Here is a 22,402-nt window from a genome sequence, read left to right on the forward strand (position 1 = left end):
TTGGTGCTTTTGAACTGTGGTGTTGGAGATGACTCTTGAGAGTCCCTTGGACGGCAAGGAGATCCAACCAGTCCATCCTAAAGGAAGTCAATCCTGAATATTCATTGGAAGGATTGATGCTGAAGCTGAAACTCCAATACTTTGGCCACCTGATGTGAAGAACTGACTCATTTGAAAAGACCTTGATGCTGGGAAAGATTGAAGGCAGGAGGAGAAGGTGATGACAGAGGATGAGATGGTTGGATGGCATCACTGATGTGGTGGACATGAGTTTGAGTAGGCTCCGGGAGTTGGTGAAGGGACAGGGAAGCCTGGCGTGCTGCAGTCCATGGGGTCACAAAGAGTCGGACACGATTGAGCAACTGACCTGAACTGAATGATCCTGTCTCCTGGAAAACCTTTCACCACAAAGATTGATATCAGGTTGTTTTAAAACAGGCTGAAAAAGAAAGCCATTAGCCTTTTTAAACTCTTAATTTAGGATCCAAATACATTTTAATTTATTGATTACTTTTATAATTTTTTTTTTTCAAACTGAACACTGAATAGCTTAGTAGAGGCCTTCCATTCTCTCTGCCTCATTGCCAGAGGATTTTCCTCCTTTTCACCCTCACTATGATCTATGCACGGAGAAGGCAATGGCAAGCCACTCCAGTACTATTGCCTAGAAAATCCCATGGATGGAGGAGCCTGGTGGGCTGCAGTCCGTGGGGTCGCTAGGGGTCGGGCACGACTGAGCGACTTCACTTTCACTTTTCACTTTCACACATTGGAGAAGGAAATGGCAACCCACTCCAGTGTTCTTGCCTGGAGAATCCCAGGGACGGGGGAGCCTGGTGGGCCTCCGTCTATGGGGTCACACAGAGTCGGGCACGACTGAAGTGACTTAGCAGCAGCAGCAGTAGCAGTGATCTATGCAAACAGCTACTAACTGAAGGAGAGCTTATCAGAAAGGGGAATATCCAGGCCTGAACTTTTAAATTCAGAAAATGAGAGGATTATTTTGTCTGGGAAAGGCATACTTTGTATGCTCTGGCTATGAAATAATGTCATTTTTTTTTTTTTTTTTTAAATAACAGGGAGGTTAAAGAAACCATAAAAACAGTTTGATCGCAGTCCTACAATTTTCAAAGCCATGTCCTTTTCTGTACAGCTCTATTAAGAGAGAGAGCAGATCTGAGTGTGTGTGAAAGAATAGCAAGTTTTATCCGAACTTTCTCTGCTTCATTATTGGCTTTAGTTTATATCTTTGTGTTTGAATAGAGAATGCAAATTTTAATAGGCATATGACTTTGTATACTGAGTTTTTGAAATAAGACTAAAAGTACAAAATAATGTACCTAGGAGACTAGATTGTATAGGCGAGTTATGTAAATATTGACAGAAAGAAGTGTTTTATTAGGTATGGGCAGGAAACGGGTGTTAGAAAGCTCCGTTTTAAATGACAGAATTTAGTGGAAGTCTGTGTAAATCTTTGCATTTGTAGTTTGATTAAGAAATATCAGCTAGCATTGAATTGTTAGAGAATTATCCTTGTTTCTCAATTCTTTTTGTGTAACTGAGGGCTGGTATGCGTTGCTCGCTCAGTCGTGTCCGACTCTTTGCAGCGCGGTGGACTGTAGCCTGCCAGGCTCCTCTGCCCATGGCATTGTCCAGACAAGAGTACTGGAGTGGGTTGCCATTCCCTTCTCCAGGGAATCTTCCCCTCCCAGGGATCGAACCCGGGTCTCCCGCATTGTAGGTGGACACTTTACCGTCTGATTCACCAGGGAACAGGGAAGCTAAGTCAAATACAGAATATAGATAGAATCATTTGTTTCTTTGTCCCAGAGCACCGTGCTCTGATGTGAAGAGCTGACTCATTTGAAAAGACCCTGTTGCTGGGAAGGATTGGGGGTGGGAGGAGAAGGGGACAATAGAGAATGAGATGGCTGGATGGCATCACCGACTCAATGGACACAAGTTTGAGTAATCTCCGGGAGTTGGTGATGGACAGGGAGACCTGGCGTGCTGCGGTCCATGGGGTTGCAAAGAGTTGGACATGACTGAGCATCTGAACTGAATTGAACTGAACCATGCAATAGTTTTATATACTTTTACTGTAATACTTCCTCAGCTTGTGTACAGTGGGACCAGAAAGGGAAGCCAGCGTAACAGAGGGCATTAGAATTTGGAGACCTGAACCCTCAGTAAAAGAGATCAAATGGGACTGATTTTGGAAGAATTGGCTTTGGGATAGTTAAATTAGAGAGCAATAATAAAAGATATAGATACGCTAATGATACTTTGTTCCCCTTTAGTTTTCATTTATTTGCAGCAGTATTTTTTTTTTTTTCCTTCAGGAAACATCCAAAACATCCAATGATATTTGAATCAGAGAATATGCAAGGGTTCTTCACATCTCTAATCTCCTATTAATGGAGATTCACGCAATTTTGAAGAAAAGTCAGTTCAGTTCAGTCAGTTCAGTCGCTCAGTCATGTCCGACTCTTTGCGACCCCATGAATCACAGCATGCCAGGCCTCCCTGTCCATCACCAACTCCTGGAGTTCACTCAAACTCATGTCCATCGAGTCGGTGATGCCATCCAGCCATCTCATTCTCTGTCGTCCCCGTCTCCTCCCACCCCCAATCCCTCCTAGCATCAGACTCTTTTCCGTTTAGTCAAAGCTAAATGTTATTTTTATGTCTTTCTGTGAGATCGCTCAGTTGTGTCTGACTCTGCAACCCCATGGCCTGTAGCTTTCCAGGCTCCTCCATCCATGGGATTTTTCAGGCAAGAATACTGGAGTGGGTTGCCATTTCCTTCTCCAAAATGTTATTTTTAGACTAAGAGAAATGTTGAGGCTTGGCAGAAACCAATACAATTCTGTAAAGCAGTTATCCTTCAATTAAAGAAGAAAGAAAGATTGTGTTAAAGAGGTACTTCTTATAACTGGGAAGTAAATTATTACAAACCATTTGGGAAGCCATTTAGCAGTATGCACCTAGAAGCTTAAAATATTTGTGTCTTTGACCTAGGAAATGTATTTCTGAGGATTTATCGTAAGGAATTAATCCCATTACAGGCAGTGGAGTTTATCATAGTATTAATTATTTATATTGAAAAAATGGGAAACACTAAATGTTCAACTATCAGGAAATGGCTAAGGAAACCGCAGTCAGTCAGTTTGTTATATAGCCATTGAGAATGTTTACTAGGAGTATAAAATAACATGAAAGGTGCTTTTGATACAATTCAGTGAAGAAGCTACTGTTGTGTATTCTATATTCAATATGATTACAAATTGGTAAAATATAATTGGAACAAAGTATATTAAAACATAGGCAATGATTTATATTATTTGTTTAATGATGAAACTATGTGATTTCACTTTCTTTTATAGCAGTTTCAAAATTTTCTTTAATGATTATATACTATTTAAATAGTGGGGAAAAAGAATGAAATCCTACTACCCTCCTACTAAAAGCATTACTTTCCTTACAGCTTTAAACAGCAGTTGTAAAAGTCAGTCTTCAAGCCTTGGAATAAGACTTGCATAAGAATATTATGCGGCATGGATTCTCTACCAGAAGAATTTTTTGTGAGGTAAGGGATGGGCTGACAAAAACCAAATGTAGGTGTTACATTCTGAAGATACAACGTTTGCCTTTCTCACAAAATTTTGAGAAGCTAGTGTGAATGAGATACCCTTATATTTCAAGACAACTTAACGGTTTTTTAGTAGAGGATGAAAACTGGGTAAAATCTAATTTTAGAAAATTTCTCAAAGGACTTAGACCCTGACTCGGTAGCTAAGAGTTGATGTGCCATTGCTTGCCACACTGGGGACATTCACAACAAAGTAATGTTTTATTTATCATTTAACAAGCACTTAAATAGATTTGGGGCTTCCTTGGTGCCTCAGATGGTAAAGAATCTGCCTACAATGTGGGAGACCTGGGTTGATCCCTGGGTCAGAAAGATCCCCTGGAGAAGGGAATGGATACCCACTCCAGTATTCTCGCCTGGAGAATTCCATGAACAGAGGAATCTTGCTGGGTATAATCCATGGGGTCTCAAAGAGTCGGACACGACTGAGAAAGAAACACTAAATAGACTTTCTTTCTGCCACACATTGTTGTGAATACTTTTACAACCTTAAACCATATAAACCTCATAACAACTCTAAGAGGGGATGCTATTATTATTTCCATTTTATATAACTTAGCCTTAGTATAACACAGAAGACTACTGAGTGGTTCAACTGGGCCTAGGCTAAATGTCAGTCTCTCCCCTCCAGTTAGGGAAAGTTCATCCTGCTTAGACCTTTCCCATAAAATAGTAAAGAGCTGGTTGGTATTGGAGATCTCCTTCCCACCTTGCCCTATCTCATATAATAAGCAATGTGTTGTTTTTGCAAATATTTAATTACCTCCTGGACACTGAGGGAATAAGACTAAAATAAAATATGTGTACTTAGATAGCATCAATGACTCAATGGACATGAATTTGTGCAATCTCTGGGAGATAGTGGAGGACAGAGGAGCCTGATGTGCCACAGTCCATGGGGTTGCAAAGAGTTGGACATGACTTAGTGATTGAACAACAACTTAGAATTATAGTCAGAAGATATATAAAAAGTTGTTTTATCTTCAGGCAAAATGCATGCGTAAGTATTATAGTAGAAATGCTGTGGCTGTATATAGAATGAAACACTAATTATTGACTGGGTGGTTCAGTGGGTTTTTACAAGGTGACATTTAGACTGAGATTTAAAGGATAAAGATGGCTTTTGATGAGTGTAGAAGCAGGGCACATGGGAGGTTGTTTAGCTGAGGAAACAGCAAGAAAAAAGTATTTAAGATAAATTCTTGGAGAGGAGTTTGACTCCTGATAAGGAGTTAGCTTTATTTTGTGCAGTTACGAGAAAAGGGGCAGACGAGAAGCAGAGATAGGCTGAAGGTTTCTAATGATCACAAGGAAATATGTACTGTTAAGTAACATGGAGATCACAAAAGGAGAACAGTTTTAATGTGTATTGAGAAAGTAAGAGAGGATAGATAATGAGTTCAACTTTAGATTTGAGCAGTTTGAGGTGTCGCTAAGATAGTCTTACGGAGATTGTCAAATAGGTGGATGGAAATATGTAGCTGTAAGATCAAAGAACAATTAAGGTTGCAGATACAGATTTGTGAATCATTGGAATGGGTTACTATTTGAATTCATGGAAGTTATTTATTTGTTTGTATATTCATACATTCAGTAAATATTTGAGTGCCTACTTTATATCAGATGTTGAACTGGAGACTTGAAGGTAAAAATAGTGAATAAGAAGAACCTGATTCCTATTTGAGGGTGTTTATTCATGGGCATAAATGAGGTTGATTTAAATAGAAAATGTTAGAAGAAAGAGGCTAAATATGGAACATTACTATAAGCTGTATATGTATATTTCAGGTTTATTATTATAGCAAAATTTCAGCTTTTCCCAGCAGTAGAATAAAGTACACAGATTGTAGAAGTAGCAGAATAGCAAAAAAAAAAAAAAACCAAACTAGTCTTATACTTTGTTTTAGCTTTGCTGCTTTCTAGTGTATGAGTTCTCTGGGCATTAATTTACCCATCAATAGAATAAAGTAGATGCCATATATGACCACTGGGTACCATCCTGATCTAATACATGGGGAGCATGGTTTGATAGTGTTAACGTATGCAGTTCTATATAAATATTATTATTTTTTCTTTTTTTATTTATTTTTTATTAGAAAACTGAAATTTACAATGTGTTTATATCACTCACTGAGTACATGGCATTTAAAAACATCATTAAAGAAAGATAACAAAAATATAAAGTCTTAAAACTTACGGGATATGGAAAACATTATCCAGTGAGGCCTTAAATGTAGTAGACTTTACATAAAAAGGAAAAGCAATGAGTATACAAGTATACAGCCAGTTTAAGAAGTTAGCAAGATAAGCAGAATAATCATAAAGAAAGCACCTAATACATACCAGGTATTAATGCAATAAAAATAAAATTGAGAGGCTCAACAGAGTCAAAGCTGCCTTAAAAAGCTTCTCTAAAAAGGGAAACTTCAGGTAACAATAATCAACAAGAAAAATCTTGCAAATAAATGATACTCAAAATGGGAATTATTCATAGAAGCATTAAGAATATAAAAGAAACAACTTTATGCTTATACATTCGAAGATTAGTTGTCTCCTATAAAGGGTTATCGTTACCGTCTTTCTAAATTCCATATATATGTGTTAGTATACTGTATTGGAGGTTTTCTTTCTGGCTTATTTTACTCTGTATAATGGGCTCCAGTTTCATCCATCTCATTAGAACTAATTCAAATGTGTTCTTTTTAATTGCTTAGTATACTCCATTGTGTAAATGTACCACAGCTTTCTTATTCGTCTGCTGATGGACATCTAGGTTGCTTCCATGTCCTGACTATTATAAACAGTGCAGCGATGAACATTGGAGTACATGTGTCTCTTTCAATTCTAGTTTCCTCAGTGTGTATGCCCAGGAGTGGGATTGCTGGGTCGTATGTCAGTTCTATTTCCAGTTTTTTAAGGAATCTCCACACTGTTCTCCATAGTGGCTGTACTAGTTTGCGTTCCCACCAACAGTGTAAGAGGGTTCCCTTTTCTCCACACCCTCTCCAGCATTTATTGCATGTAGACTTTAGGATAGCAGCCATTCTGACTGGCGTGAAATGGTACCTCATTGTGGTTTTGATTTGCATTTCTGTGATAATGAGTGATGTTGAGCATCTTTTCATGTGTTTGTTAGCCATCTGTATGTCTTCTTTGGAGAAATGTCTGTTTAGTTCTTTGGCCCATTTTTTGATTGGGTCATTTATTTTTCTGGAATTCAGCTGCAGGAGTTGCTTGTATATTTTTGAGATTAATCCTTTGTCCGTTGCTTCATTTGCTATTATTTTCTCCCATTCTGAAAGCTGTCTTTTCACCTTGCTTATAGTTTCCTTTGCCGTGCAGAAGCTTTTAATTTTAATTAGGTCCAATTTGTTTATTTTTGCTTTTATTTCCAATATTCTGGGAGGTGGGTCTTGGAGGATCCTGCTGTGATTTATGTCGGAGAGTGTTTTGCCTACGTTCTCCTCTAGGAGTTTTATAGTTTCTGGTTTTACATTTAGATCTTTAATCCATTTTGAGTTTATTTTTGTGTATGGTGTTAGGGAGTGTTCTAGTTTCATTCTTTTACCAGTGGTTGACCAGTTTTCCCAGCACCACTTGTTAAAGAGACTGTCTTTTCTCCACTGAATATTCTTGCCTCCTTTGTCAAAGATAAGGTGTCTATAGGTGTGTGGGTTTATCTCTGGGCTTTCTATTTTGTTCCATTGATCTATATTTCTGTCTTTATGCCAGTACCATGCTGTCTTGATGACTGTGGCTTTATAGTAGAGCCTGAAGTCCGGAAGGTTGATTCCCCCAGTTCCATTCTTCTTTCTCAAGATTGCTTTGGCTATTTGAGGGTTTTTTGTATTTCCATACAAATTGTGAAATTATTTGTTCTAGTTCTGTGAAAAATACCGTATTATTATTAAAATAATAATAAGGTAAATGAAAGGAAGAGGGATAGCCAGTGGTACAAACTGATAAGTGGACAGCTGAGGGGCTAGGAGAAGAAACAATAGCAGCAAAGTATGTAGAGGTTTTCAAGGAGGGTTAGAGTATATGATGTATAATGTTAAATGATGCAGAAAGGGTCACTAAATGAGGACCCAAGACAAAAGCTGCTGGAGTAGCAAATAGAGCCTCAGCAGCAACTTTTATTAGAGCACTTTTAATATTGTGGAGAAAGTACAGAGTAGTCAAGTTTTCACATCAAAATTTGTTATGGAACCTATGGAACATACTGAAGCTCATGTTCCACACTTTTGTTTAAGAAGTTCTGAAGTAGGGTTTGGACATCTGGATGTTTCCAAAGCCTCACAGATAATTTTAACATGCATTAAAATCTGGGACTGAGAACTACTGGGTTAAGGAATAAATGATCCTAAAGTGGAGTCAACAAGTAGAATATACCTTGCAAGAACATTTTGTACTCTCTCAAACCTTAATGGGCTTCAGAAGACTGCTTAGTATTTTTCATTCCTTGATAACACAGATGCCCTGTGTTCCTTTTTGGAATGGGGCTTAGAAGTGCAGGAAAAAAACAATTAGCAAGTTTCTTTTTTACCATGACATTTTAAAGGGCACTGACTCCTGTTGTGAAATATTGTTTGTGTGTATAAATCAGCTTTTGTTGTAACGTTCACTGTGTAGATGATTCTGTACTGTTTATCTGTCCCAGTTTCTCCTGACAAAATCAGTTAGCACATAGTAGATGATAACTGATTGTCAGTCAAATGAGTATATAAATGTGAAGTCAAATAGGATATTTACAAAGTACAATTCTGATAGGGTTCTCACCTCAGCTTTCTCTTTGCTAGTATATAGAATTAAGCAGATTATATAAATCATTTATGACCTATGTTATGGTTCTCAAATCTTGTGTCATGGTTCTGTATGTAGGCAAAGGCAGTTTTATAAATAAATTTTCAGTTCAATAAACAATACTGCATATATTCACATTTCAAGTACATGTCAAAAGCAAAACTTGTTATTCCTTTCTACAGAAATAGTTAATTTCTAAATATGATACTCTTCTACTTCAGTTACAAAAGCCACTTTGGAAAACCAGATAATTTTGATGCTAAGAAGCTGAAAAAAAAAAACTATGTAAGGTAGACACTTCCCAAACCTTAATTATTTTCATAAACACACACACGCATGCACACCCAGAACAAAATATCAGTCTTTTCAGCCTTTTTTTCCTTTACACTGAAACAATGCTATAAAGTTAATTTTTCCTATTATTTTGATCTATTGTGTGTTTGTTAAAGATGAAAGTTTTTTACCTCAGTTTTCTGTTCTCTCTGCCACCATCCAGTAAGGACTTGGAATAATTTCTTTTCTTTATCATGAGTCCCTAAAGAGAGATAGCACCTACCACTGTTGCCAGGCTTTGGTACGTATTGTTTACACTTTTGAAACTTTCAGGCAAAAATTCATGTTAGAGTCTTTACTAATACAGGCAAAAATTCATCAAAAATTTTTAATTGTGTTCTTTGTAAGGAGATGCTCTGAATATACCTTTCTTTTTCATTTAACATAGGGATCTTCCTCTGGAAGAGCAGGCTACAGAGGAAACCAAGAAAAAGGTAGAAAAATCAACTGATCAACTGGTAAGAGAAAATTTAGTTAACTAATGTTGTATGAGAATAGAATACTAAATCTAATCAGTTTAATTATCTGCTAAAAGTTTTCCTACCTTGGTGGTCATCACTAAATCTTTTTTTCATAATTGATGTTTGTGTCTCAAAGTTATCATTATAAACATCCATCCTCACTGTAAGTTAAAATTAGTAGATAAGTGAATTGACTTGCCCAGAAACATCACAGTAATCAGTTTTAAGATATCTCTTATTTAACCTTTTAAGCAAAATGCAAACAAGATGAACACTATACACATAGCAAGAAAACGTACACAAAGAATTTTATTTAATAAGAAATTTCATTGATTTGTTTCTTAAGTTAAATCTTTTTCCTGTTTTTATTTTTATTGTCAGAACCTCCAGTTCTAAATGAATAACTTAATTATACACTAATATAAAGTGCTTGTTACCTGCAACAGTAGACTTTATAGCAGATTAAAAGATACAGACACATTTGTGAATGCCATATGTATTTATATTTAGTGAAGCCTTGATGAGAGATATTTGTTTGATAGGTTCTTTTCAATGCAATTTTTACTTTCTACATAGTTTTATACAGTGAATGATGGCCACTTGTTAATAAAGTTTATAAAAGTTGTCTGCTGCTGCTGCTGCTGCCAAATCGCTTCAGTGACCTGCATAAGGTTATTAAAAGAATGTTGCAGAGAAAATACAACATGTGCAAATATACATAGGGATGTACACTTGGACTAGGGGGACTGGATCCAGAAAAGCCATTTCTAGATACAGATTTCAGAATACATAGGCAAAGGAGGTAGAAAGTTTAAGTTGAATTTGGCTTAGATGCTAAATCTATTTTGCAAAAATAGATTGAGTACCAACTATTTTGACAACTTAAAAATTAAAATTGTGTTTATAATAAGATTATTTAACAAACATGGAGCTTATAGTATTTCCTGTTGAAAAAAATTTTATTCATGCCATGATCTTATTTGTGTTCTAATTTGGTAATTAGTCTTAGATGATTCTACAATGACTTTTGAAGACAGAATTGATCTTTACTTTGAAATACATGCACTGTTGACAATGATCATTCTTTGTAAAGGTTTGTTTGGTTATTTTTTAGAAGCTTTTTTTATTAACTTTTTGAAGTATTTTAGACCTACCAAAAAGATTGTAAGAATACAGTGAACATATACACTCTTTACTGAGATTTAGCAAACTGTTAACATTTCCTACATTTTTGGATGTAAATATAGTGAAGTGTACCATAAAATGCAAGATGTATTTGTTTGGTGTTGTAGGTGGTGAAGAAATCTCAATGTAAGACTCAAACCCAGAAGGTAAGAGGAGGAGGAGGAGGAGTCCTGCATTGGACCTTATTTTTTTCTGGGTAGTTCCAGGTCTTTTAGAAACCTGGCAGTCAGAGTCACCCCATACCAGTGACTGTTTTGCCTTCTCAGCGACTCTACATGGCCTCTGCAGTAAAAATGTTTTTATATACATAGGTCAGTAGCTGCATATTCATAATCCCAAAGTTTTAGCTGGGTGTAAGAACTGTGGTATCTTGTTAAGGTTTGAAGGAAGGCCATCATCCATCCGTTCCAGGACATTTATTCATTTCTGTTGCGCACTCGTTTCTCACAATTAATGTTAATAGAAAATTCAGCAAGAGTTGACTATATAGCTATCAGTTAACCATTAATTACAGCTTTATTAAGTCTATAAGGATCAGTTCCTGAAGTCTCAAGATTATTACTATTTATTCAGCTCTGACTGAATTGAGATTAGGTATAGATTTTATTATGCCAATTATTTATAATTTAAAGTATTACAACTGCATTCATTTTCAAATTGCTGTATGTAGTAGCTGAAGCATTAGTCACATAATGTAAAAAGCACTATTGGAGATAGTTTTCATATTATTTTGTAGAATAACCTATTTAATATTTTAAACTTAGCATTTTTTATGCCTTTAAATGGACCAATTCACTACATGCTATGTATTTCTCAAGGGCAATCATTTTTTGAGGCTTAACTCACATTTAAACCTAAAATCATTCATGTTTCCCATCCTGCCACAATAAAAAAGGATATAATTATTCCCATCTTTGAATCTATGCTTTGTTTATAACTTATAAATGTGTTTATAATGGCCTTCCCTAGATTAAAGCTTCTTGAGTTTTGATCTTCTGGCTATGTTTTACATTCCTTGAGAACAGAGAGAATGTCTTTTGGGGTCTGTCAAAGTGATCACATATAGCATGGAAAGGTACTTTTTAAAAAATATGTCAACTGGTTTTAATATTGAAGTAAATAAGATCATAAATAATTGTGTAAATTTTTTAAAATGTTGTCTAGGACAAACAGCAAAAGGACACACCTACTGATCTTGTCCCTGTTAACCTACTGTTAGAAGTGAAGAAATTATTGAACGCAATTAACACTCTACCAAAAGGTGTGGTTCCTCACGTCAAGAAGTTCTTACAAGAAGATTTTTCCTTCCAAACTATGCAGGTAAGATAAAAATTTGGTATTTGGGGCAGAAGTGTAGCGCTCTCTGTGACACACAGTGTTCCTTTACTTTCACACTACTGTCATACTCACACCACTTCTGACACTAAATGTGTGGGTTTAGTCCCACACCAGTCAATTCTCCAGCATTCTCTGGGTGTCCTACAAGTCACTTCAGTTCTGACACTATCTACCTAGAGTTAGCATCCAATCCCACAAGTTAAGAGCCCAGTCTAAGACTGCTCCCCTTCAGATGCCAATCACCCGTCCTTGATTTTCCCAGTACTTCTGACTGGCTGGCTATACATTGGCCAGTCAGTGAACACTTGTATGCTCAGCCATGATCCCTCTTGGGTGCAGTAATTTGCTAGAACAGCTCACAAAACTCAGGGAAACACATTTACCAGTTAATTACATGATAAAGGATGTGATTTATAGAGGATACAGCTGAACAATCACATGAAGAGATACATAGGGCAAGGAAGGATCTCAAGTTCAGGAACTTCCCTCCTTTTGGAGTTGGGGTTCACCATTCTCCTGGCATGTGCAAACTGGAAATTCTTCAAACGCCATAGTCTTAGAATTTTTACAGGGATTCATCATGTAGGTACGTTGTTTTATTAATTATTAATTTACCTTCCAGCTTCCCTCCCCTCTTTAGGGGTATGGTGCTAAAAGTTCTAAACTTCTAATCATGGCTTGATCTTTCTGGTGCCCAAGTGTCCATCCAGGAATCCACCAAGAGTTACCACTTTAGAACAAAAGATACTGACTTCCCTGTCATGCAGGAAATTCCAAGGGTTTTAGGAGCTCTGTGCCTAGAATCAGAGTCAAAGACCAAATATTGTCAGGAACTGGGGACAGATCAATATTTGTATTTCTTATTACTTTACAATGACCCTTCCTTCCTCCCTCCTATCCTTTCTCATTCTCTCTCTCCCATTCCTCTTTCCATCCACTTCCTTCCCTTTCTTTCCTTCTTTCTTTACCGTAACAGTGACACTAAGTTCTTGAATCTATCTTACACCTTATGAAGAGCTTTGGTTTCAGCTTAGACATTTATTAATTAAATAAATAAAGTTGATGCTAGCCTTTCAAGAATAATAGTAAGGATGTGGGTTAGTAGCTTATAAGCTGTTAGTAGCTTATAAGGTCTAGGGTTGAATTCTAATAATGGGCAACATACTGTTCTGGAAGAGGGAACTGCTTTCAGTTTTCCAAATTTGTAAAATGCTGATGGCTTTTTCAAAAATATAAAATATAAAGAAAATAATAAGACTTCTGGATTTTTAATGCGATAAATATTCTAGAGAATAGATTGTTGATTTGCATCGTATAGTTTTTCTAGATAATTTGTGAAGCTTTTGACACAAGATGGGCATCAGTTTGTAAATTAATGAAATTTCCCAAAGTTAAAGAAAATTATTATCTACTCTTCTTTGTGACAGTTAATTGGGGGAAGGAGACAGAACAACATAGGTGTCCTGAAAAGCCCACATTTACTTTTTCTGTGAAAGAATATATTATTAATTATTTCCATGAAACAAATTAATACTATTATGATTCAGTTCAGTTCAGTCGCTCAGTCGTGTCCGACTCTTTGCAGCCCCATGAATCACAGCACGCCAGGCCTCCCTGTCCATCACCAACTCCCGGGGTTCACTCAAACTCATGTCCATCGAGTCGGTGATGCCATCCAGCCATCTCATTCTCTGTCGTCCCCTTCTCCTCCCACCCCCAATCCTTCCCAGCATCAGAGTCTTTTCCAGTGAGTCAACTCGTCGCATGAGGTGGCCAAAGTATTGGAGTTTCAGTTTTAGCATCACTCCTTCCAATGAACACCCAGGATTGATCTCCAAAGTTCTAAAAATATCCAGAGACTTTGTGTACAATTATAACCTTAACTGAGGTGAAAGTGAAGTCGCTCAGTCGTTTCCAACTCTTTGCAACCCCATGGACTGTAGCCTACCAGGCTACTCAGTCCATGGACTTTTCCAGGCAAGAGTACTGGAGTGGGTTGCCATTTCCTTCTCCAGGAGATCTTCCCGACCCAGGAATTGAACCTGGGTCTCCTGCATTGCAGGCAGACACTTTACCATCTGAGCCACCAGGGAAGCCTGAGGTAATATACCACAAATATAAATTCTGGTTTGAAATTTGATGGAATAATGCCACTTTTTCCCTCTCATGGTTTGAAAATCCTAGAAACCACAATATGTAATAGAAACCAGTAGCCTTTATTATATAAACAGTAGCCAATTAGAAGGTAAGAATGAAAGAAAAGTACTTCTGATAGCAACAAAAAAAGGTAAAATATCCAGGAAAACACTTAAGAAGTACACAAGAAATAAGTTGGTGTTTCTCAAAGTTTTTTCTAAGCCACTTACATGAACCTATTCTGACCCCCATACTAGTCTCAAAGAATGAAAATCTCTGGGGGTAGGTCTGGGAATCTATATTGTAGCAGGTACCTGGACACACCTATTTTTTCACAATTAAGTTTAGAAATCAATACTATATTAAAACAATAAGTAAAAATTTCTAAGACTCTATTAAAAAGTAAGATATGAAGACGTGAATGGGAAGCAATAGATGTAGGAAGACACAGTGTGATTGAGATGCCAATTTTCCTGAAATTAAAATTTACAAGTATCACAAAATTCCAAGAAAAGTAACAAGAGGGTTTTCTATTTACTAAAAGCTAATTCTAAAGTTCAAATCAGAAATTAAAGGAAGAATAGCCAAGAAAATTATGAAAACATTGTAGAAACAAAGGGCTGGGAGTTTGTCCACTTTGATGTTAAAACTTACTATGAAGCTCTAATAACTAAAAGATTATGTTACTTGCTCTTGACTCTACAGACAAGTCTGCAAAATAGAAGAGAAATTCCAGAAGTACACCCAAATATATTCAGGAATTTTATGTATAAGATAACAAGAATTGATAATACTAAAGGGGAAATGAACCAATTAGCAGTCCCGGAGGGAGATTTTAACACAGCTGTCTTAATAAGTGATAGAACATGAACACAAGATTAGTAGACTATAGCAATCTTAGTCTAATTTATTTGGTCCAATTCATTTATGTATATGTAGATCATGGCATCTGGTCCCATCACTTCATGGGAAATAGATGGGGAAACAGTGGAAACAGTGTCAGACTTTATGTTTTTGGGCTCCAAAATCACTGCAGATGGTGATTGCAGCTATGAAATTAAAAGATGTTTACTCCTTGGAAGGAAAGTTATGACCAACCTAGATAGCATATTAAAAAGCAGAGACATTACTTTGCCAACAAAGGTCCGTCTAGTCAAGGCTATGGTTTTTCCAGTGGTCATGTATGGATATGAGAGTTGGACTGTGAAGAAAGCTGATTGCCGAAGAATTCATGCTTTTGAACTTGGAGAAGACTCTTGAGAGTTCCTTGGACTGCTAGGAGATCCAGCCAGTCCATTCTAAAGGAGATCAGTCCTGGTGTTCATTGGAAGGACTGATGCTAAAGCTGAAACTGCAATACTTTGGCCACCTCATGCGACGAGTTGACGCACTGGAAGACTCTGATGCTGGGAGGGATTGAGGGCGGGAGGAGAAGGGGACGACAGAGAATGAGATGCTGGATGGCATCACCGACTCAATGGACATGAGTTTGAGTGAACTCCGGGAGTTGGTGATGGACAGGGAGGCCTGGCATGCTGTGTGATTCATGGGGTCACAAAGAGTTGGACACGACTGAGCAACTGAACAGAACTTAACATTGAACCCAACAGTTACAAAAAATGTATTCTTTTTAAATACACATAGAATATTTACAAAAATTGACTGTGTTCTAGTTTATAAAGCAAGTCTCATCAAATTTCAAAGAATCAAAACATGCAGAGCATGTTCTCTAACATTTGTACAATCGATTTAGAAATTAGTTACAGATATACAAACTAGAAAATCATTGTTCCTAAATTAAGATATATACCTCTAATGTAGTTAATCTAGGGGCCAAGGAAGCCAGCACATTGGACATTAGTACATTTTGGAAATAAAATATATGAAAAACATGTATCATAATTTGTGTTATTAGATAAAAGCTGTGCTGCAAGGATTATTTAGCTTGAAATGCATATAATAGAAAAAGAAGTAAGGTTGAATCCAGTCATCTAAACAAAATTCAAGAATTTAAAGAAAGAACAGCAAATTAAAAGCAGAGTTTAAAAAAAGAATAAAGATAGCCAAATCTAATGAAATAGAATAAAACAAATGACTGGTAAGAATGTTAAGAAAAAAGGCAAAAATAACCAAACTCGTAAATAAATGAACATGCAAGCTTCAATACAAATTCCATAGTCATCTATTTTGTCTGACGGGGATTAAGAAATACAGACTTACAGCTGTAAGATAAATAAGTCAAGGGGATATAATATACACCTAAGGAATATAGTCAATGATATTATAACAAGTTTGTATAATGATGAATGATAACTAATGTTATTACAGTCATCATTTCATGAGGATGTCATAAGAAAAATGTCAAATCACTATGTTGTTCAGCTGAAATATGTTTATTATAACTCAATACGGTATTCTGCTACTTACAATGGCTGCCTGGGTTGGTTTCAGGCAACCTTCTTTTGAGAATAACTAGAAAAACAAGGCAGAATCTTTCTTAGTAATGATTATTTGTGCTTTTCTTACAGATAACTTAATTCAGCTAGGGATTGAGATGATTCCAGATTTCACTTCTGTTCTATGAAGTGTCTGTGGCTTACCCTTTGTAGCAGATACTGTCAGTGCCCTGTCCATATCCGTTGGCCCCTTTAATCATTTCAGTATACTCTGGACAGTTTCTAATTTTCAATATCTACATCTCTATGTTTCAGGCTTTTTTTTTTTTTTTAAACTGCATGCATGCGTGCTTAGTCACTCAGTCATGTCCAGCTCTTTGCAACCCCATGGATTGTAGCCCAGCAGTCTTCTCTGTCTATGGGATTTTCCATGCAAGAATACTGTGAGCAGGTTGCCATTTCCTAGGATCTACCCAACCCAGGGATTGAACCCACGTCTCCTGAATCTCCTGCATTGGCAAAAATATTCTTTACCACTGTGCCACCTGGAACTGAAGAAAGCTATAATTCTTACAGAATTTTAGAGATCTCAAGGAATTAGTACTCTCCCTGACCTCAGAAAGCACACCATCAATAAGCCTTGGGAATTACTATATAAAAAATCCCAGTACTCTCTCTCCTTAAGTTGAATAACACTGAGATTGAATTTTTAAATGGTTTTCTGTTGTATTAACCCTAGTCAGTCACCGTGGTAACTAGCTTAATAACACACCTGTTAATTTAAAGCCTGCTTTCTCTTCCCTGATTCCCTTCTTCACTCCACTACCATTGTTCTCTGCACCTCTCAAGTAAACTACTTGCATGCATATCTTTGTGTTAGGGTCTGCTTCCAGTTGGAACCAAAATAGACACTTTTACTCTAAGGGTAAATTTCTTCAGGATTCTAACCAAAAGAATAAGGTGTTTACCAGGGACCCTGTTCCTTGGTAGGTCATACAGTCCCAATTTCCCTCCCAGCTTCTCAACTTTGTTGAAAGCTTTGCCTAGCATTTCAGCCTCTCAGCCACAACTGAATACAGCAGTTTTATTAAGAAAAAAGGTGGCTTCAAAATCAGTCTCTTGTCTCTGGGCCTTCCCCTTCTCTTGCATGTTGGCCCCATAGATTTTAGTGCCCTGGTAGTCCATTGCTTTCAAAATTAAAAAAAAAAAAAACTTGTATTTTATCCAGCTTTTTAAAGTTCTGATTGAGAGTATTGCTCTGAAACTAGCTAAACTGTTTGGCAAAGGTAGAGCTTCAGTGTTATATACTTTTTCAGATTCAAGAGATATTCTTGAATTGGTTGGATGGATGAGTCTGAAATTCAGATGATAGTTCTGAGCTCAAAATATAAATTTGGAAACTGTCAATATGTAGACACTACTTCAGAAGATATGCTATATTACTTTATCTAGGAAATGTGTTTTAATAGAGAAAATTGAATGTTATGGAGACTGAAATAAAGTATCTAGTTAGCCTAGGAGAAGAACAGGAGAATGTTGGAAACTGGAAACGGAGTTAAAGTATAGATTAAATTCCCCCATAGATAGTAGTAAATCATTAAACAAAGAATGTAATTTAAGCCAAACACTTTGGGGTACAAGGCATTGGGGAATGGACACAAAGATAAGACATAGGTCTTCCTTTATTTCATCCATGTAAGTAAGAAACTATGGTGCATAATAAGTTATATATTAACTTGGTTTCAATTAGATGACAGCATAAGATGGTTTGCCCTGGTTTTGGTATTTTTAAAGCCAGCCTTCTTGTTTACTAGAGTCTCAGGGCTGGAAAGAAGTTTTTAGCAATGTTAGAGAACAGAAGGTATCAGAAGGAAATGGGATTATGACTTTCCTCTGAAGTAGGAATGGACATTACCAATTCTTTTGCAAAGTTGGTATTTAGTATTTTGAGGAAGTAGTTATAAAGAAGATTTGTCAAATTACTTAAAAACAAACAAATATAAGAACAGTTTTATCTAGGTTGTATGGATTTTTTTAAGGCCTCTTTATTCTTTAGACTTTCTATGATGAGCGTATATTATTTATTTAATAAAAATAAATGTTGATATTTGTTGTAACTTAAGGAAATTTTTGACCAAATTATTTTTCACAGAGAGAAGTTGCAGCCAATAGCCAGAATGGGGAGGAAATTGTTCCTGCTTTGACCTTACGTTTCTTAATAACACGACTAGAAGCAGCACTTAGGAACATTCAAGCTACTAATTATACTGTAAGTGTTTTCTTTTGGAAGTTTGAAATAGTGGACTTGGACAACATTTTTCAATGAGAGAGCATCCAGTATATGCTTTTTAAGGTGTGGGCCAATTTGTATTTTCCTTACTTACCTCTAGAAATACACATGAATTGATTTCTTGCATTTGTCTTGTACTTTCTCGTGACCGCATCGCTTTAATGAGCCTATTCTAGTTTCCTTTCCTACCATAAAATTGTTCATCTTAAATAGAGAACCTTGAACTAGAATAAGTGGGCTTTCCCAGTTAGACATGAAGAGTTATGAACTTCAAAAACTAATTCTTCCTTTCCTCCTGATTAATAGACATCTCTTCTTTTTACTGATATTTCTTTCTTTAATTGAAGTATAGTTATTTTACAGTGTGTTAATTTCTGTTGTACAGCAAAATAATTTGGTTATATATACCTTTTTTATATTCTTTTCCATTATGATTTATCTCAGGATGTTGAATACAGTTCCTTGAATACAGTTCCTATTGAATACAATAGGACCTTTTGTTTATCCTTTCTATAAGTAATTCTACTGATATTTCTGTATTTGTAAAAATTGGAACTTCTATTATCTGTGTAATCGTGTGAGATACAATTGACAAGACATATATTCGAGGTCAATTGATACTTTAGAAATAAAGAAAAATCTGAGAAAACATTGCTTCAAAAATAAGAACCAATAGAACAGGACATAAAAGGAAAAGGCAGTTCTTTGAATAATTGGGTCAGTAAGAGTTGACTCACTGGAAAAGACTCTGATGCTGGGAAGGATTCGGGGTGGGAGAAGAAGGGGACGACAGAGAATGAGATGGCTGGATGGCATCACCGACTCGATGGACATGAGTTTGAGTGAACTCCGGGAGTTGGTGATGGACAGGGAGGCCTGGCGTGCTGTGATTCATGGGGTCGCAAAGAGTAGGACACGACTGAGCGACTGAACTGAACTGAACTGAAAGTAAGCTAAGTTTTGCATACATGTAGAAGATGGATTAGAGTTATCTTCAAGAAAGGACTACCCAGACATGAAACAAAGTAGCCTAAGACACCACTCCCATATTATAATGGTGTATACAGAGATAGAAAAATGATCTTTTTTTTAGGACTTTCAGGACAGGTTCTAAGAGGTGATATATACTAACCTAGAGGAATTCTAGATAGAGTCAAAAGAGGGAGCAAGGAAAAGGGAGTTTGCATCAACCTGTAATCCCAAGAACTTCTGGAACACTGCAGACCTGCTGTTTCTCCCAGTAACCAGGTTGCTAAGCAGTTAAATAAATCATTGTAAAATCAGCATTAACAGATGCTGATTGCTTAGCCTTATCTGTTTAGGCATTACTTCAAAGATAAGTCTTACTGCTAATGGAAAAATTTCTTCGTTTGGTGGCACTTTTGAGCAGAATCAAAATTGTCATGATCAGAGCAGCTTACAACTGTATTCAGATGGCTCTCTGATCCTCAAGGCCTCCAAGGAGAGGTGAAGCACCCTTTTAGGAAGTGGCAATCAGGTGCGGGGGTTGGGGGGAACTGCTGGGGTAACATCTCTATATCCACTTAGTCCTGTTACCCCAGATGATCTCTGTTAATGGGGGGAAGGTAGGAAGCAAAGGGCAGGGCATTTGATTTGACCATTTGCATCTTTAAATTTCTTTATGTTGTACTTCTAATTATAGCATTCCCACAATTCTGCATCTCATCTTGTTCTCAGATGCTTTTTTTTTAGAGTTATATGAGCCAAAAGATGTATTGTATTATTTATGAAGCTAGTTTTTTAAAAGTTACAAAATAATAGCTCATGCCTGTTAATGTTTGCTATTTAACAAACACGGTTCTAAGCACTTTGTATGGATTAGCTCATTTACTTTTCACAGGCAGCCCATCTTATTGCTCCCATTTTACAGATTAGAAACTGGGGCATGGAGATTAAATAATTTGCTTAATTAATCAAGTAGTAAGTAGTGGAGTTCAGAGAAGCCGATGGCACCCCACTCCAGTACTCCTGCCTGGAAAATCCCATGGATGGAGGAGCCTGATAGGCTGCAGTCCATGGGGTCGCTAAGAGTCGGACACGACTGAGTGACTTCACTTTCACTTTTCACTTTCATGCATTGGAGAAGGAAATGGCAACCCACTCCAGTATTCTTGCCTGGAGATTCCCAGGGATGGGGGAGGCTGGTGGGCTGCCGTCTATGGGGTGGCACAGAGTCAGTCATGACTGAAGCGACTTAGCAGCAGCAAGTAGTGGAGTTAAGACACAAACCCACATAGTCTTGGCTTCAGAGTCTCTGCAGAGACAGGAAGTTTAAGATGGAAGCCAATTAGATGTTTCAGAGGAGTTTATTTATAACCCTACTTTGTCCATTGACAATAAGCATACATGCATATTTCCACTAAAATCAATTTGAAACTGAACTAACCCCAGCCAATTATAAATATATATTGTTGGCCCTAAGAAGTGGGCTAGGTGAGAGAATATAGTTAGATCAGTATAAAAAGAAAGCACCTTGTATTCTATAGGTGCTTATCATCCTTATGTGCTTGAAAATAATCTTGTTTTTAGTAAAGCGGAAATCTTAGTGAAAAAAGTCAATGTGACAAAAGATATGGTTATACTCTAGTCAGTATAAAGCTTATGAACAGAATGAGCACTATTTTTCTCCATAGATAATTTATTTTTGATTTCAAGATAATTTTAGATGTAGAGAAATTAGAAAAATACAATTTTGTACAATACAAAAGTACAGAGAGGTCTTGCCGTACCCTTCATGCAATTTCTCCCAATAGTTATATCTACATAACAACAATGCATTATCAAAACCTGGACATTGACATTGGTACAATGGGTGTTGTGTCAGGTGTGTTGTATCAGGGGTCTCCCAGACCCTCATGTTCAAAAGGACTCATGAGATTCAGTATGTAGTTGTACTCATACTGAGACTTATTACAATGACATAGTAAAGATATGCCCAGATCATAAGGGTTAACACACAGGCAGAGCCTAGAGGAATCCATCTTCAGGCATCCTTACGTATTTTCCCTCCCATGAGGGAGTCACACAGTACATTCCCTCTTTCCCTCCTTCGCGACAAAAATGCAGCAATGTGTGTGTGATATTTTTGCCCAGGAAAGTCCATTAGAGAATCACTGGTCAGGATTTTTACTGGGGGACTTGCCTGGTGGTACAGTGGATAAGAATCTGCCTGCCAATGCAGGGGACATGGGTTTGATCCCTGGTCCAGGAAGATTCCACACACTGTAGAGAAACTAAGCTCTAAGCGGCACAACTACTGAGCCTGTTCTCTAGGGGCCTCGAGGTGCAACTGCTGAACTCATTGTTGCAACTACTAAAGTCTTTGTGCCTAGATCGTATGCTCTGAAACAAGAGAACCCACCACAGTAAGAAGGCTGCAGAAGCCAGCACAGCATTGTAAAGCACTTATCCTCCAATTAAAAAAAAGTGTGCCCACCACGGTGAAGAATAGCATCCCTACTTGCCACTACTGGAGAAAGGTCTCACACAGCAATGAAGACCCAGCACAGCCAAAAATAAATAAATAAACAAGAAGATTTTTATTGGGGGTTGGTCATGTAGGCATCCTCATCTGCTGCTACTGCTAAGTCGCTTCAGTCGTGTCCAACTCTGTGCAACCCCATAGACGGCAGCCCACCAGGCTCACCCATCCCTGGGATTCTCCAGGCAAGAACACTGGAGTGGGTTGCCATTTCCTTCTCCAATGCATCAAAGTGAAAAGTGAAAGTGAAGTCGCTCAGTTGTGTCTGACTCTTAGCGACCCCATGGACTGCAGCCTACCAGGCTC

At 37.2% G+C, this 22,402-nt stretch overlaps 1 protein-coding gene across 8 annotated transcripts in view; it reads left to right on the forward strand.

Moving 5' to 3' along the window:
• DZIP3 (DAZ interacting zinc finger protein 3) overlaps positions 1 to 22,402 on the forward strand; it is a 127,194-nt gene that overhangs the window by 11,376 nt on the left and 93,416 nt on the right. For 7 of the 8 annotated variants that reach the window (XM_055420053.2, XM_055420431.2, XM_055420510.2 and 4 more), the window contains exons 2-6: positions 3,488 to 3,589; positions 9,177 to 9,246; positions 10,542 to 10,580; positions 11,599 to 11,754; positions 18,457 to 18,573. In XM_055420053.2, coding sequence (XP_055276028.2) covers positions 3,558 to 3,589; positions 9,177 to 9,246; positions 10,542 to 10,580; positions 11,599 to 11,754; positions 18,457 to 18,573 — 414 coding nt within the window. In that variant the 5' untranslated portion in view covers positions 3,488 to 3,557. The remainder of the gene's footprint in view (positions 1 to 3,487; positions 3,590 to 9,176; positions 9,247 to 10,541; positions 10,581 to 11,598; positions 11,755 to 18,456; positions 18,574 to 22,402) is intronic. The other variant, XM_055420344.2, reaches the window with a different exon arrangement.

The sequence above is a fragment of the Moschus berezovskii genome, chromosome 1, assembly GCF_049115385.1.
Source record: "Moschus berezovskii isolate FMDL1 chromosome 1, NW_MosBer_1.0, whole genome shotgun sequence".
NCBI classification, from domain to species: domain Eukaryota; kingdom Metazoa; phylum Chordata; class Mammalia; order Artiodactyla; family Moschidae; genus Moschus; species Moschus berezovskii.